The 14,556-nt window shown below is 46.1% G+C and overlaps 1 protein-coding gene across 1 annotated transcript in view; it reads right to left on the bottom strand.

Moving 5' to 3' along the window:
* LOC119406976 (calcium-activated chloride channel regulator 1) overlaps positions 1–13,686 on the bottom strand; it is a 174,065-nt gene extending 160,379 nt beyond the window's left edge. Inside the window, exons 1-5 of the mRNA XM_037673796.2 lie at positions 13,497–13,686; positions 10,917–11,020; positions 9,906–10,203; positions 8,908–9,014; positions 7,342–7,515 (exon numbers count right to left, since the gene is read on the bottom strand). Coding sequence (XP_037529724.2) covers positions 7,342–7,515; positions 8,908–9,014; positions 9,906–10,203; positions 10,917–11,020; positions 13,497–13,686 — 873 coding nt within the window. The remainder of the gene's footprint in view (positions 1–7,341; positions 7,516–8,907; positions 9,015–9,905; positions 10,204–10,916; positions 11,021–13,496) is intronic.
* Positions 13,687–14,556: the final 870 nt, after the last annotated feature.

The raw sequence follows: 14,556 nt of genomic DNA, 5'->3' as shown, positions 1-14,556 counted from the left end.
ATAATAATAATAATAATAATAATAATAATAATAATAATAATAATAATAATAATATTTCTGGATTTTTATGTGCCAAACGACGATAAGATTATGAGGCATGCCATATACATGCTTCGTAAATTTCGACCAGCTGCGGTTCTTTACCGTACAGTACAGGGGCCTCTCGCATTTGGCCTCCATCGAAATCCTACCCATGGGGATTTTTTAAATGCGAAGCATTTCTTAGCGAACTTCTGCGACTTTGACCGTATCTATCTATCTATCTATCTATCTATCTATCTATCTAGCCGCCTACGACTTCTTGCTCTCCTGGTCGCTTGGTTAATCGAATGTGCACCAAAACTGGTATGGCGTAACATGACTGTATGACGAACATAAATGACAAGTCATAACATGAAAATCATGACACGAATGTCATGTACAGCATGATTTACATGCTACGCTCATGGTGCGCTGGCGGCTGTTTCGCTAGCTTGATATACACCAAAATTGGTATCTTGCGACGTGACCGTGTGACGAACATAAATAACACGAGTTATCATGAAAATCATGACACGCATGTCACGTACAGCATGACTTACGTGCAACGCTCATGGGGCGCTGGCGGCCGTTTCGCTAGATTGATATGCACCGAAATTGGTATCTTGCGACGTGACCGTGTCACGAACATAAATAACACGAGTTATCATGAAAATCATGACACGCGTGTCATGTACAGCATGACTTACGTGCCACGCTCATGGGGTGCTGGCGGCCGTTTCGCTAGATTGATATACACCAATATTGGTCTCTTCCGACGTGACCGTGTGATGAACATAAATAACACGAGTTATCATGAAAATCATGACACGCATGTCATGTACAGCATGACTTACGTGCCACGCTCATGGGGCACTGGCGGCCGTTTCGCTAGATTGATATGCACCGAAATTGGTATCTTGCGACGTGACCGTGTCACGAACATAAATAACACGAGTTATCATGAAAATCATGACACGCGTGTCATGTACAGCATGACTTACGTGCCACGCTCATGGGGTGCTGGCGGCCGTTTCGCTAGATTGATATACACCGAAATTGGTATCTTCCGACGTGACCGTGTGATGAACATAAATAACACGAGTTATCATGAAAATCATGACACGCATGTCATGTACAGCATGACTTACGTGCCACGCTCATGGGGCACTGGCGGCCGTTTCGCTAGATTGATATGCACCGAAATTGGTATCTTGCGACGTGACCGTGTCACGAACATAAATAACACGAGTTATCATGAAAATCATGACACGCGTGTCATGTACAGCATGACTTACGTGCCACGCTCATGGGGTGCTGGCGGCCGTTTCGCTAGATTGATATACACCAATATTGGTCTCTTCCGACGTGACCGTGTGATGAACATAAATAACACGAGTTATCATGAAAATCATGACACGCATGTCACGTACAGCATGACTTACGTGCAACGCTCATGGGGCGCTGGCGGCCGTTTCGCTAGATTGATATGCACCGAAATTGGTATCTTCCGACGTGACCGTGTCACGAACATAAATAACACGAGTTATCATGAAAATCATGACACGCGTGTCATGTACAGCATGACTTACGTGCCACGCTCATGGGGTGCTGGCGGCCGTTTCGCTAGATTGATATACACCAATATTGGTCTCTTCCGACGTGACCGTGTGATGAACATAAATAACACGAGTTATCATGAAAATCATGACACGCATGTCATGTACAGCATGACTTACGTGCCACGCTCATGGGGCACTGGCGGCCGTTTCGCTAGATTGATATGCACCGAAATTGGTATCTTGCGACGTGACCGTGTCACGAACATAAATAACACGAGTTATCATGAAAATCATGACACGCGTGTCATGTACAGCATGACTTACGTGCCACGCTCATGGGGTGCTGGCGGCCGTTTCGCTAGATTGATATACACCAATATTGGTCTCTTCCGACGTGACCGTGTGACGAACATAAATAACACGAGTTATCATGAAAATCATGACACGCATGTCATGTACAGCATGACTTACGTGCCACGCTCATGGGGCACTGGCGGCCGTTTCGCTAGATTGATATGCACCGAAATTGGTATCTTGCGACGTGACCGTGTGATGAACATAAATAACACGAGTTATAATGAAAATCATGACACGCATGTCATGTACAGCATGACTTACGTGCCACGCTCATGGTGCGCTGGCGGCCGTTTCGCTAGCTTGATATACACCAATATTGGTCTCTTCCGACGTGACCGTGTGACGAACGTAAATAACACGAGTTATCATAAAAATCATGACACGCATGTCATGTGCAGCATGACTTACGTGCCACGCTCATGGGGTGCTGGCGGCCGTTTCGCTAGATTGATATACACCAAAATGGATTTCTTGCGACGTGACCGTGTGACGAACATAAATAACACGAGTTATAATGAAAATCATGACACGCATGTCATGTACAGCATGACTTACGTGCCACGCTCACAGGGCGCTGGCGGCCGTTTCGCTAGCTTGATATACACCAATATTGGTCTCTTCCGACGTGACCGTGTGACGAACATAAATAACACGAGTTATCATGAAAATCATGACACGCATGTCATGTACAGCATGACTTCCGTGCCACGCTCATGGGGCGCTGGCGGCCGTTTCGCTAGATTGATATACACCAAAATTGGTATTTTGCGACGTGACCGTGTGACGAACACAAATAACACGAGTTATCATGAAAATCATGACACGCATGTCATGTACAGCATGACTTACGTGCCACGCTCATGGGGCGCTGGCGGCCGTTTCGCTAGATTGATATGCACCGAAATTGGTATCTTGCGACGTGACCGTGTGACGAACATAAATAACACAAGTTATCATGAAAATCATGACACGCATGTCATGTACAGCATGACTTACGTGCCACGCTCATGGTGCGGTGGCGGCCGTTCCGCTAGCTTGATATACACCAATATTGGTCTCTTGCGACGTGACCGTGTGACGAACGTAAATAACACGAGTTATCATGAAAATCATGAAACGCATGTCATGTACAGCATGACTTACGTGCCACGCTCATGGGGCGCTGGCGGCCGTTTCGCTAGATTGATATACACCAAAATGGATTTCTTGCGACGTGACCGTGTGACGAACATAAATAACACGAGTTATCATGAAAATCATGACACGCATGTCATGTACAGCATGACTTACGTGCCACGCTCACAGAGCGCTGGCGGCCGTTTCGCTAGCTTGATATACACCAATATTGGTCTCTTCCGACGTGACCGTGTGACGAACATAAATAACACGAGTTATCATGAAAATCGTGACACGCATGTCATGTGCAGCATGACTTACGTGCCACGCTCATGGGGCGCTGGCGGCCGTTTCGCTAGATTGATATACACCAAAATTGGTATTTTGTGACGTGACCGTGTGGCGAACATAAATAACACAAGTTATCATGAAAATCATGACACGCATGTCATGTACAGCATGACTTACGTGCCACGCTCATGGGGCGCTGGCGGCCGTTGCGCTAGATTGATATACACCAAAATTGGTATCCTGCGACGTGACCATGTGACGAACATAAATAACACGAGTTATCATGAAAATCATGACACGCATGTCATGTACAGCATGACTTACGTGCCACGCTCATGGCGCGCTGGTGGCCGTTTCGCTAGCTTGATCTACCCCGGAATTGGTCTTGCGCTACGTGACTGTGCGACAAACATAAAAACACGAGTTAACATGAAAATCATGACACGCGTGTCATGTACAGCATGACTTACGTACCACGCTCATGGTGCGCTGGCGGCCGTTTCGCTAGCATGATATACACCAATATTGGTCTCTTCCGACGTGACCGCGTGACGAACATAAATAACACGAGTTAACATGAAAATCATGACACGCATGTCATGTACAGCATGACTTACGTGCCACGCTCATGGGGCGCTGGCGGCCGTTTCGCTAGATTGATATACACCAAAATTGGTATCTTGTGACGTGACCGTGTGGTGAACATAAATAACACGAGTTATCATGAAAATCATGACACGCATGTCATGTACAGCATGACTTACGTGCCACGCTCATGGTGCGCTGGCGGCCGTTTCGCTAGCTTGATATACACCAAAATTGGTATCTTGCGACGTGACTGTGTGACGAACATAAATAACACGAGTTAACATGAAAGTCATGACACACATGTCATGTACAGCATGACTTACGTGCCACGCTCATGGTGCCCTGGCGGCCGTTTCTCTAGGTTGATCGACCCCCAAGTTGGTATTGCGCGACGTTACTGTGTGACGAACATAAATAATAGAAGTTAACATGAAAACCATGACACGCATTTTCCTCAATGACATACAAGACGATGTATGCAGCTCTTTGCTGGCTGCTTCGCATTACATCGATTCCCACAGTGCGTGGGATCTGCCGGCTTTTTTTGTGTTCTCTAGCTTCTTATAGCTTTTTGCCGAAAAATACTTGACAGTGTTTTTAACAGCGCGACTGTTCTAGGACTGGCCCTGACGACAGATGAGTGCGCGCGTCACATGTCCCGCTCCGCTCCTCAGATACACCTACAGATGGCGCAACTGACTCGTTCGCGGACGAAGCGGTAGCCGCACAGTGAAACGGGGAAGGGCGGCTCGAGCGTGAATAGAGCCTGAAGCCACTGTAGCAGGGGCGGTTATGACAGTGGCTGCCACACATACTTTCCCGCGCATCTCTATTAGCCCAGAGAACGAACAGTGGCGGCGCGGAAGTCGCGGAGATGTGACATCACGGCAAGGACTCTCCAGACTCGCCTGCTCCGCGGCCGAGGATCGCCTTTTAAAGACGATGGCCTTTCTTGGGATACTGAACGCAGAAATTTTGGTCTGCCTTCCTGTCTGTCTGTCTGTCACACGATTCAGCTACCCGGCCAAGTTTAAGCACTCGATGAACGCCCAGCCATCTTGAACTGGTAGCTAGCGTTCATACTTGTGAGCACTGTCGATCAAAAAGCAAATATTACGCATATCTGAGGCGCAACATCAATACCTATGTATTAGGTGGTGTGTTCCTTTACTAGAAAATACATAGATACGTAATTCTAAAGATCCTAGTGTTTCTTAGGCTGCGCTGAAAATGCGACGCTATGCACGAAAAAGCCCTCTGCCGACGATATGGTGCTGTCACCTGGCAGTGGCCTTGGGAACAGCATCACGGGTGGCATCGGATCATGTTGTACGGCCGGCAGAAGACTATCGTCTTTCGACGACATTTGCAGCGAAGCATGCAGATACGCGGCCAATTTTTTTATGCGCCCGCCGTGTACCCGGTCTTTCGTGATACGGTGGTGATTACTGTTCATTCTTGCGATGCGAATTTCCCAAGGGAGAAGGTAGAAGTTTCCACTACTAACGAAAATTAAGTAACCCGTCGTTATAATGGGCAAACTCCCGTCCGACCGGAAGATTCAGTGTGAAAATTATGATGAAAAACAGCAAGACGTTCCTTGTTTTCACTCGTACTCCAAGAAATCGGTGCTAAGAAAACATTTGCGCCAATGATTTAACTTCATTACAACTTCGCGCAGACTTCACGGTTAAAACATGTGTCCCCAAGAATTAAAAATGAAATTAGGACGTATTCAATCCACTAATTACATTGCGGTTTATCGTACAAGTTATGTCTGTCTCTGCAGATAATCTAGGTTATTTGACAGAATTGCGCTTTCTGCTACAGGAGACTTTAGATGAATCTGTCTATCATAAAGAATCACATAATATATCCAGAACAATAAACAAAATAGTGCTGACACACACAACGGTTTCGTAAATGCTGAGATGTTAGTATACACGAATTATGTACTTCTGAACAGTCGTCTGGGATTGTGTATCCGTATACCCTGATTTGTATGAACTGCTGGTCCGACCTACCGCCGCGTCACAAACTGCCATGTTCACTTCAGGAGGGAGCACTGATGATAGCAATTGTTTGCTAAACAAACGCCAGAAAGTCGAAATGAACTGTTTCGATGGCGCACTCGGCGAAGTGGCCCACGTAATAAACGTCCCTCGTCTCAATGAGTCACTGACTGGTCTCGCACGTCATGTCCACAAACAAGTTGATGATGCTCAGCGGCAATCAAGTACAAGGAAAATTAATTTACGAGCTAGCTGTCTGAACTGGCACTTACGAGTGTAGCAGTGCCGTTGCTACGATGCTGCATGAAGCCACAATCTGACAGCGATAACAAGTTTCCGCAGTTCTCCTCAACTTGGTTTTGAAGTGAAATGAAGCACCGAAATTATTCTGAGGAAAACGTAAAACTAAACAACATGATGAGTCAGCGAGTACACAAAAAAAAAAACACAACAGCTGAGGCGCTATTCTCGGGCAAGCGCTTTCGAGATATTTTGCGAGCCTGCATGGATACTGCATGCGTTTGTGTAACTGTGTGCACCCCGGCAAGAACGCTGTCCGCGGATACGCGCATGCATCCCACGCAAATAACACTTGTGGAGGCGAAACCACCATAACTCTGAAGGGAATCACCCTTGAACAATGCAACCTAATAATTTAAATACGGTGTCTCACGTTTCAAGACTATTACATTATTACGAGGCAGACTGTGGAATAATTCTGACCGCCTGGCATTCCTTAACGTGCTGCTGTTCCTAAGCACATGCATGTTCATGCTGTTCACTCCCGTCGCAATGCGGCTGCCGTGGCTGAGAATCAAACCTGTCCTCGGGTTGAGCAGCGCGACACAACAAAACTGACCAAAGTGTGTACGACGGAGCGCGGGCACCGTTCGCGATTGTACTGAAAAAAATGTATAGTTTTTTATTAGCTCACTGGGAACATTATGGATGCTGTTTTCGTCATTCATCTGAATCTTCAGACAAGCATAAAGCGGACGCAAACAGTGGAACATCGTACCAAGCGAGGGCATGGTACGAAGACGCGCAACGGCGGGCGTCGAGGAGTCCGTGCCGTGACGTCAACCAGGCCTCCCGCCAGGCGGCGCCACCTCAAGCTCTCGGGGCTAATACTCTACAAATAATGTAATCACAGACACACAAACACAAAATCACATCACAGAAAATTATAGGCGTGCGCAGGGCTTCCCCTCAGGGGGGTGGGAGGGGGGGGGCGAAGGTTCATGGCAGCCCCCCCCCCCCCCCCCCCCCCCCATGCGCGCGCCTATGCAGAAAATCGCAAGGGAAACACAGGAGAACCGCAGCTCGCTGTTTCTGCAGATTTCACATTGGTTAGAGCTGAGGTAATTTTTTACACGACGGGGGCGGCACACACTTACATGGTACTGATATGGCATGAACATGATGGACGATTCCACTGCGTAGTTCATTGGCCGGAAGAACTGAAGCAGGCAGTCCTTGGTGAACTGACAATTTTTCCTTATCTTGCACTTCTGGCCCGTCGAAGTTCTCGCAGTGAAACGAATTTCTTCGGAGCAAGAATTCAGCTTTACCTAGTGCGCAAAAAGTAACAAAGAAAGAAAAAAACCGAACAATTAGTATGACAATCAAAATAGTTAATTTCATATTTTCCTAAAGCTTTTCTGTGCGTACTAATTTTGTGATGAAATGGAACATCGCAAAAAAACGTAGACACAGCGGAAAGAACGTTGAACAAACAGGACAAGCGTTGACTCTCAGCTAAATTTATTAAAAGTAGAAACGTAACATATACACATCCGGCTTTCACATATATGTTTACCTGGCTGTCGGAAGGCGCGTAAGTGGAAATGACACTGTATCAAATCAGAGTGCAAGGTGAAACATGTAAACCGGTATGTGAACCGCAAGATGAACGTCGTGTACTCCTTTCCCTTATCTTGTGACCGTGCGTGCATAGGGCAAACGGGCCGCTGTGTCAATGTCAGGCTTAAAGAGAACCTGTTGTCTCTGAAGAATAACAAGTAGGCGCATGTGTCTACCCATTGCGCCCCATGCAAGTGCTCGCCAATGTTGAGAAAAAACAACATTTTTGTATAATCATAAAGATTTGAGCACGAGGTTGGTGATGGAGGCAGCACATATTGAGCGTAAGGAGGAGCAATGCAAAAGTCAGCCTTCAGTTGCGCTATCATCACAAGAAATGGCGTTTTATGAGAGTACATGTGACTATAGATTTTGCTTCGTACACATGTTTGATACTTTTTCCTTTGTTGCATGTTTCGGGTGTATATATGTTACCGTTTCTTCTCTTAATAAATTTAGTTGAGAGTCAGCGCTTGTCCAGTTTTTTCTACAATCCTTCCGCTGGATGGAAGGAAATTCTTTTATTGAGAAATAGGGAGGTCCTCTGTGGGAATAGGCGGGACTTTGCCAGACTACAACAATCGCTCGCAGTGTCTTAGGATTTCCACTGATTTAAGTAGCAGTTGTGTCTACGCTTTTACGCGCTGTTCCATTTCATCATGCAAGTATACCAAGTCGCACAAACTTCCATCCTCCTGTATTCGTTTCACACAGTATATTATTAAACCTAACGACGCCTTGCAATATTCTATGAATACAACACTGCAAAAAAAGTTAATCAGCATGAGATGCTTTAGGTATTGGCAGAACTTTGCTGATGACACTTCCTCGGATGCTGTGAATGAAATGCATTTGAAGTGTAAATATTTATTTTGGCTAATTTTACCTTCACTTATTTGGAGTACTTGCAGCGAGGGGGCAAAACGTCCTCCGCTGTGTCCTTGCGTGTTTGCGCTCCATTACAAGTTGAAGATACACCAACTCGCCCAAATCGCTACGTTATAAAGTGCAAGCTAGCCTTTAGCTTAGCGCGATAGACCATAGTAATAGCAAAAATCATAGCCTTCCTATAGAAAAGTTGCAAACGAGCCCCGTCTTACCTTGTTTTTATGACAGTAAGTGAGCGGGTACTCGTCATCATCGCGGCTGCCGTACTCGTCGAATACACCGTACCGATAGTGCGCCCACTCGTGAACAAACACATACGCTGTGGGCAAAGAAAAAATACTAATGAGAAAATTAGAATGACGATGAAAGCCACTGAACAGCTCATTTCGTCGAAAGCAAAGAGCCGGCATCACCAGCATAGCCACACCAAGTCATAGTATAATGGTCGCAAATTCGCAAATCTGATTTGACGCTATCACTTCTACTTAACTAGCTAAAATATCACGAGAGATATCTTCACATTATACGAAATGCACCGGCTGTTGGCCCTTATTCATCATTTTCATAATTACAACAGTAGACTATCATGTTAACGGTCCTGACATCAGGAGCACTGCCCACACCGTTCATCATCGTGTGTTCAACGAGCTACCTATCTAACACTTCCGGGACAATTAACTATTTTCATTGCTCTTATTGTTGACTTAACCTTTTTTTGCCTTTACCGTTGCGACTGAAACTTGTTAAATGCAGTATTGTATTATCCTTTATTTGTTAATTTTGTATCTATAACCCTGTTTTTTATTGTATGTATTAACCCCTATTCAATGTACGTTTGTACCCTGAGGGTACGTTAAATGAATGAATGAATGAATGAATGAATGAATGAATGAATGAATGAATGAATGAATGAATGAATGAATGAATGATGAATGAATGAATAAGCAACCCGCGCTTCAAATAAGCACGTGCTGCGCACCATAGGTATTAGTTTTAGTAAACTGTTGCGAATATTTTTCTCAGCTCGACATTATCGTTCATGAATGAGACGCAATAATTTACAAGCAGCATTTTCTAATGGCGACAAGCTTTTCAACTATAACTACGGTTGATGCTTCGTTTAGCAAGCGAGGTGACGAAGTACAGCACCTGGGTACGACTCCGGTAAATAAAAACTTAAGTACCAATTAAAATTTCTATACCGACTTGCCTGGATTCCTGTACTTCGCCATGGTAGATGCGTTCAGTTCGGCGAGAAATTGCGACGACAGCTGGATGAATTCGCCACGATGACCGCACGGTTTCAACTGCTTCGTGACGGGATGGTTCTCGTGGGCATTCGAAGAAGTACCAACGCGGACGTCACCCCTGCCAAAAGCATTTCGAGGCACGCTTCGTGCACTCTTGACGTTCAGCCACTTGTCAGGGACGTTGATGATTACGTGCTTGAAGTAGACACGCCCACTGGTGGATCGGTGTAGGAACACGGACGAGGATCGAAACAGGGCCTGTGTAGAGCGTCACACCTTGATAACGCACGTTGCAGGCGTCAGTATAACTAATTCATCGTACACTCCCAATCACGTCCCGGTTAAATTGCTAGCTACAGCCAGGAAACTATACGAAAAAAAAATTGTTGCAGAACTACACTGCAGTTGTCTGGGTAGCGTAAGCACAGTCACATGCTCACCTCCGTCGTCCTTGACACCCTACATGATTGAAAGGTTCCGGGTTCGAGTTCCTGTATACTTTGAAGGTCAAAGGTACGTATCAAAGGTACCTTCAAAGGTACGTTACCAAGTACGCTTGAAGGTAAAAGGTATTCAGTAAGTCGTGGGTTCGAGCCGTGAATCCCGTACTACATGCAATCTGTTTATTGCCACGTATCTTCTTCGGAGCCCTATGTATTCCAATGGGAAATGCTTTAATTTATGTAGACAAGATATACAACTTACACATATTCTACACAACCTAAGCCTAAGAATGGTGTAATTGTGTAGCCTAACTTATAAAATTTATATATAACAGATATAGCCTAAGAATGCTTATACATTGAAAGGTGTAGTTTCCTGGTTATATATAGCGCTTCACGTCGGACATGATTCACGGTGCATATGTACGCACACATTGTAATGAGCTTATTAACTGTACACTGAGCAAGAAAACCGCAGAAAAAAAGACGAGAGACGTCTGCCAAACGCAGCAGCGTGCGCTAACTTGCCTTGATGTTTTCTATAATAGACACGTTGTAATCTACACTGTCGTTGATGGTGACCAGAAGATTCGTGTAGCCGCCGTCCGAGGTATCAATGTCCAGCGAGGTCACTGCCCTCAAGACACAGAAGAGCTGTACCACTGCTGCTAACGAGCAAGACATAACGGGACAATAACGCTGTACAACTTGCCAAAGGATATCGCTGAAATAAAAGGCCACCGGTGAACTATGGTAGATGAGACTACACGCTACACACGCGGGCTGCAGAGTGGAAGTGCTTGAAGTGACGCAGGTCGTGTTAGCGTTACGTATTTCTGAGGTTCGCCGCGCAGTTAACGTTTCTCGCAGTCGTTGTTTATTATTCGAGCTCAACTTCCGTCGGTTTGCTTTTGGACCTGCAGCCGGATGTCCATGTGGATAAACCAATGTAGGCGGTGAGAGACGGACGACACCTCTCTTGGCATAACAGGCTGCAGGTTAGGACCCTCTTGCTAGCTGGTATACATACATGCCACAGTTTCTGCAATGTGAAACAGGCAACTTAGAAGAGTGTGGGTGTAGGCCAGTCGGTGAATCATGATTAGCAAAGGTAACCGCAACACCACACGGGACACAGAAAGAGGCAGCACGAAGCGGCACTGACGACTGTTCGTTTAATGAAACAACGTCGAGCTAATGTCGACCAAAAACACGTGTGCAGGAGTGTTGGGAGCGTTCATTCCCCCCCCCCCACCCCCTTAGCTTTTCAATGTTCCGAGTGTATATAGAATCGGAAACATCCAAATAGAACCACCCCCCCCCCCCAAAAAAAAAAAAAGAAAAAGTTGGCTACGCCCTTGATGCTTTGCAACCGGATCAGTAGGCAATGCTGACGGCGACGAGGGAAGCAAGACCGCAATTGCGGTGTTGCCACTGCCGCTGTTACTGCGTCACTGTTTAGTCTACTGCACGTGATGCCCTGTTACGATGGCCGAAATTAGATTACAAAAAAAAGAATAAAAACACTGAGCAGCTCCTACGTCCATATAAGCCCGTTTCAATACAGCTTACACATGGGCGCCCGTGACATGACGTAAACAGAACAGCTCTTCGGCGTGTAGGTGTTCTCTGGTATATAGCAGGCAAAGAACAGCGAAGGACGCAGGCTGCAAACGAAAGTTCACACGAAATACGTTCGAAAAGCTGCACTAAGGGTTCAACACTGGCTGCCATGCCGCAATACTAAGAACTGAACAGCAAATCAGGGAGGCCGTAGAGCAGAGCTGCACTTAAATTTTTAAAGGGCCCTGAGTAACAACCTTAGCGACTGCAAAGTGCTTGGTATAGGGCAAAGACAACAGGAAGAGCACAATCTGTTGTCCACATCCTTTCAAGCACTTGGTACACTTACTATGAATGAACGTACGAAGATAATTTGAGAGCTCCTTTTTGTTTGTTAAATACAACCTAATGAAAACCATAAGGTAATAAAGCCAAGGAAGGTATAGGGAACGTTATTTGTAGTATTTTTAACTGTATTGTAGTAATTAGCACATAAATGTGAAGAAAGTAAAGTGGACGAAAACAAAACTTGCCGCCGGCAGTGACCTAACCTGCAACCTTCGGATAACGCGCCCAATACTCTACCAATTGAGCTACGGCGGCGGTCGTCCTCCCGTCCCCTGTGCATGCAAGCCTGGGAGTGTTAGTCAGCGCCGCTATGTCACTCCAACAAGGTGCTATATGTCACATCCATATGGCTAACATAACATGTCACGCCAACAAGGCCGAACATCAGCATTAATCTATGCGAGCTTCAAAGTGTATTTAGGAGGAGCAAAGTGCTTCCGAGAAATATATTAACGAGATGCTATTTTTAAAGGTGTATTGCCACTGAAATTATAAGGTGCACGATGTTTACCTTGCCCATACGCGCTCAAAATGTTCCGCTTCTTTCCCATGGGAAGAGCGTGGCTGATCGTGAGCAAAGCAGTCGTTTTCTGTCGAAGCTAGGCCCCGCTAATTCTTGCTCATATTCAAAACGTGCATTTGCGGCCATTGCAGCTTGTTCACTTAACTTGCTAACTAAGCTCGAGGGCGCGGGTTCGATTCCCGGCCACAGCGACCGCATTTCGATGAGAGTGAAATGGAAAGAACACCCGTGTGCTTAGATTTAGGTGCACATTAAAGAACCCCAGGTAGTCGAAATTAATTCGGCGTCTCCGCCATGCGGCGTGACTCATAATCATACCATGGTTTTGGCACGTAAAAACCCTGCAATTATTATTTTGTGTCTCGTCGTACTTGGCCCTAAAGTATCACAGTTATAATGGAAGATCAAGTGATCCAGCGGACATTTGTCTGAAAACGTACTTAAAAAAGACACGCATACAGAATGAAGCAGTTGCTCTTAGCTGTAAATGACTTCATGGTGACAGGCAAACAACCCAAATCGCAACCCTAATTAACTGCTGTAAGGAGAGTCAAACTAGCAATAACTTTTTTTCTTTTGATTTACTTCATTTGGCAGCACAGGGTAATAAAAGCATCAAGTTATGATGATCCGTCGGCTTTTGGCAGTGTCGTTCGTGCTGCCGCCCCACGTACTGTTGACGGGCACGGTCATCGCAGTCGTCGTCGTGGCCACCGCGGCAGCACGTGCCATCGCGAGTTGCTCGAGCGTCCAGTTGTTGAAGTCGCGCATGATGCGGTCTCGCTGATCGATCACCTTGACCGTGCTGAAGGCCAACGCCGTCATCACGGCCGCGACGCAGCCCATCAGGGCCAACGCACACATCATGGCGCACAAGCGCGAACACGGAGTGTCGACCACGGTTGACTGTAATGAGGGAGCAAATTATATATATATATATATATATATATATATAGGACAAACATATACGGACTTACTGCGAATCGATTCTGCGGAATCCCGCAAGGTGGCGGAAGAGCTAACAAGAGGCAATCGACAACCACCCGTTTGGGGCACGAAGCCACGATGAAACCCATGCGGATTTCTCACAAAGAAAACTTTTAACAGAAGAGCTGTTTAATCTTGAGGTTGTGCCGGCCATCGTTACAGGCGCTCGGTTATCATTATAAATATGTGTCTCAAACAATAAAACATTCAGTTGGAAGTTAGCGCTTGTGTGTGTGGTGGTCTTTCGTCCCCCTCGTCTCTGAAGTTTGCACTATAGTATAGATTCAATGGATTACCAACTAGCCCAAACATTGCCAAGTTACAGAAAGCTCGGCGGGTGTGCGGCAAAGAAAGCGGGTATGTGCCAAGCAGCTCTTGGTACAGCTAGCAATGCATAGTGCATACTATAGCATATCAAGGGGGTGAGAAAAGGTAGTGAGGGTGAGGAGGACTGATGTGAAGGTGAGGAGGAAGGAAAGGAGGAGGAGGCGAAAGGGCAAAGCATGGCATAGCGAAATGATCGACAGGTCGAAATCCATGAATTTCCTTGTGAGTTCGTGCTACACAAACGGGTGGTTGCAAATTTCCTTGTCTTAACATGCGGACCTAATTGCTCTACTGAACCGGCAGCCGTTGTCTAGTTGTTCTGGTGCTTTACTGCTGACCCGAAGGTCGCGGGATTGGATCCCGGCCCCGGTGGCAGAATTTCGATGGAGGCGAGATGCTAGAGTCCCGTGTACCTAGATT

Source organism: Rhipicephalus sanguineus, chromosome 10 (genome assembly GCF_013339695.2).
Source record: "Rhipicephalus sanguineus isolate Rsan-2018 chromosome 10, BIME_Rsan_1.4, whole genome shotgun sequence".
Lineage (NCBI taxonomy): Eukaryota > Metazoa > Arthropoda > Arachnida > Ixodida > Ixodidae > Rhipicephalus > Rhipicephalus sanguineus.
The sequence above is the reverse complement of the archived record's forward strand: the minus strand, read 5'-3'. Positions and strand labels throughout refer to the sequence as shown.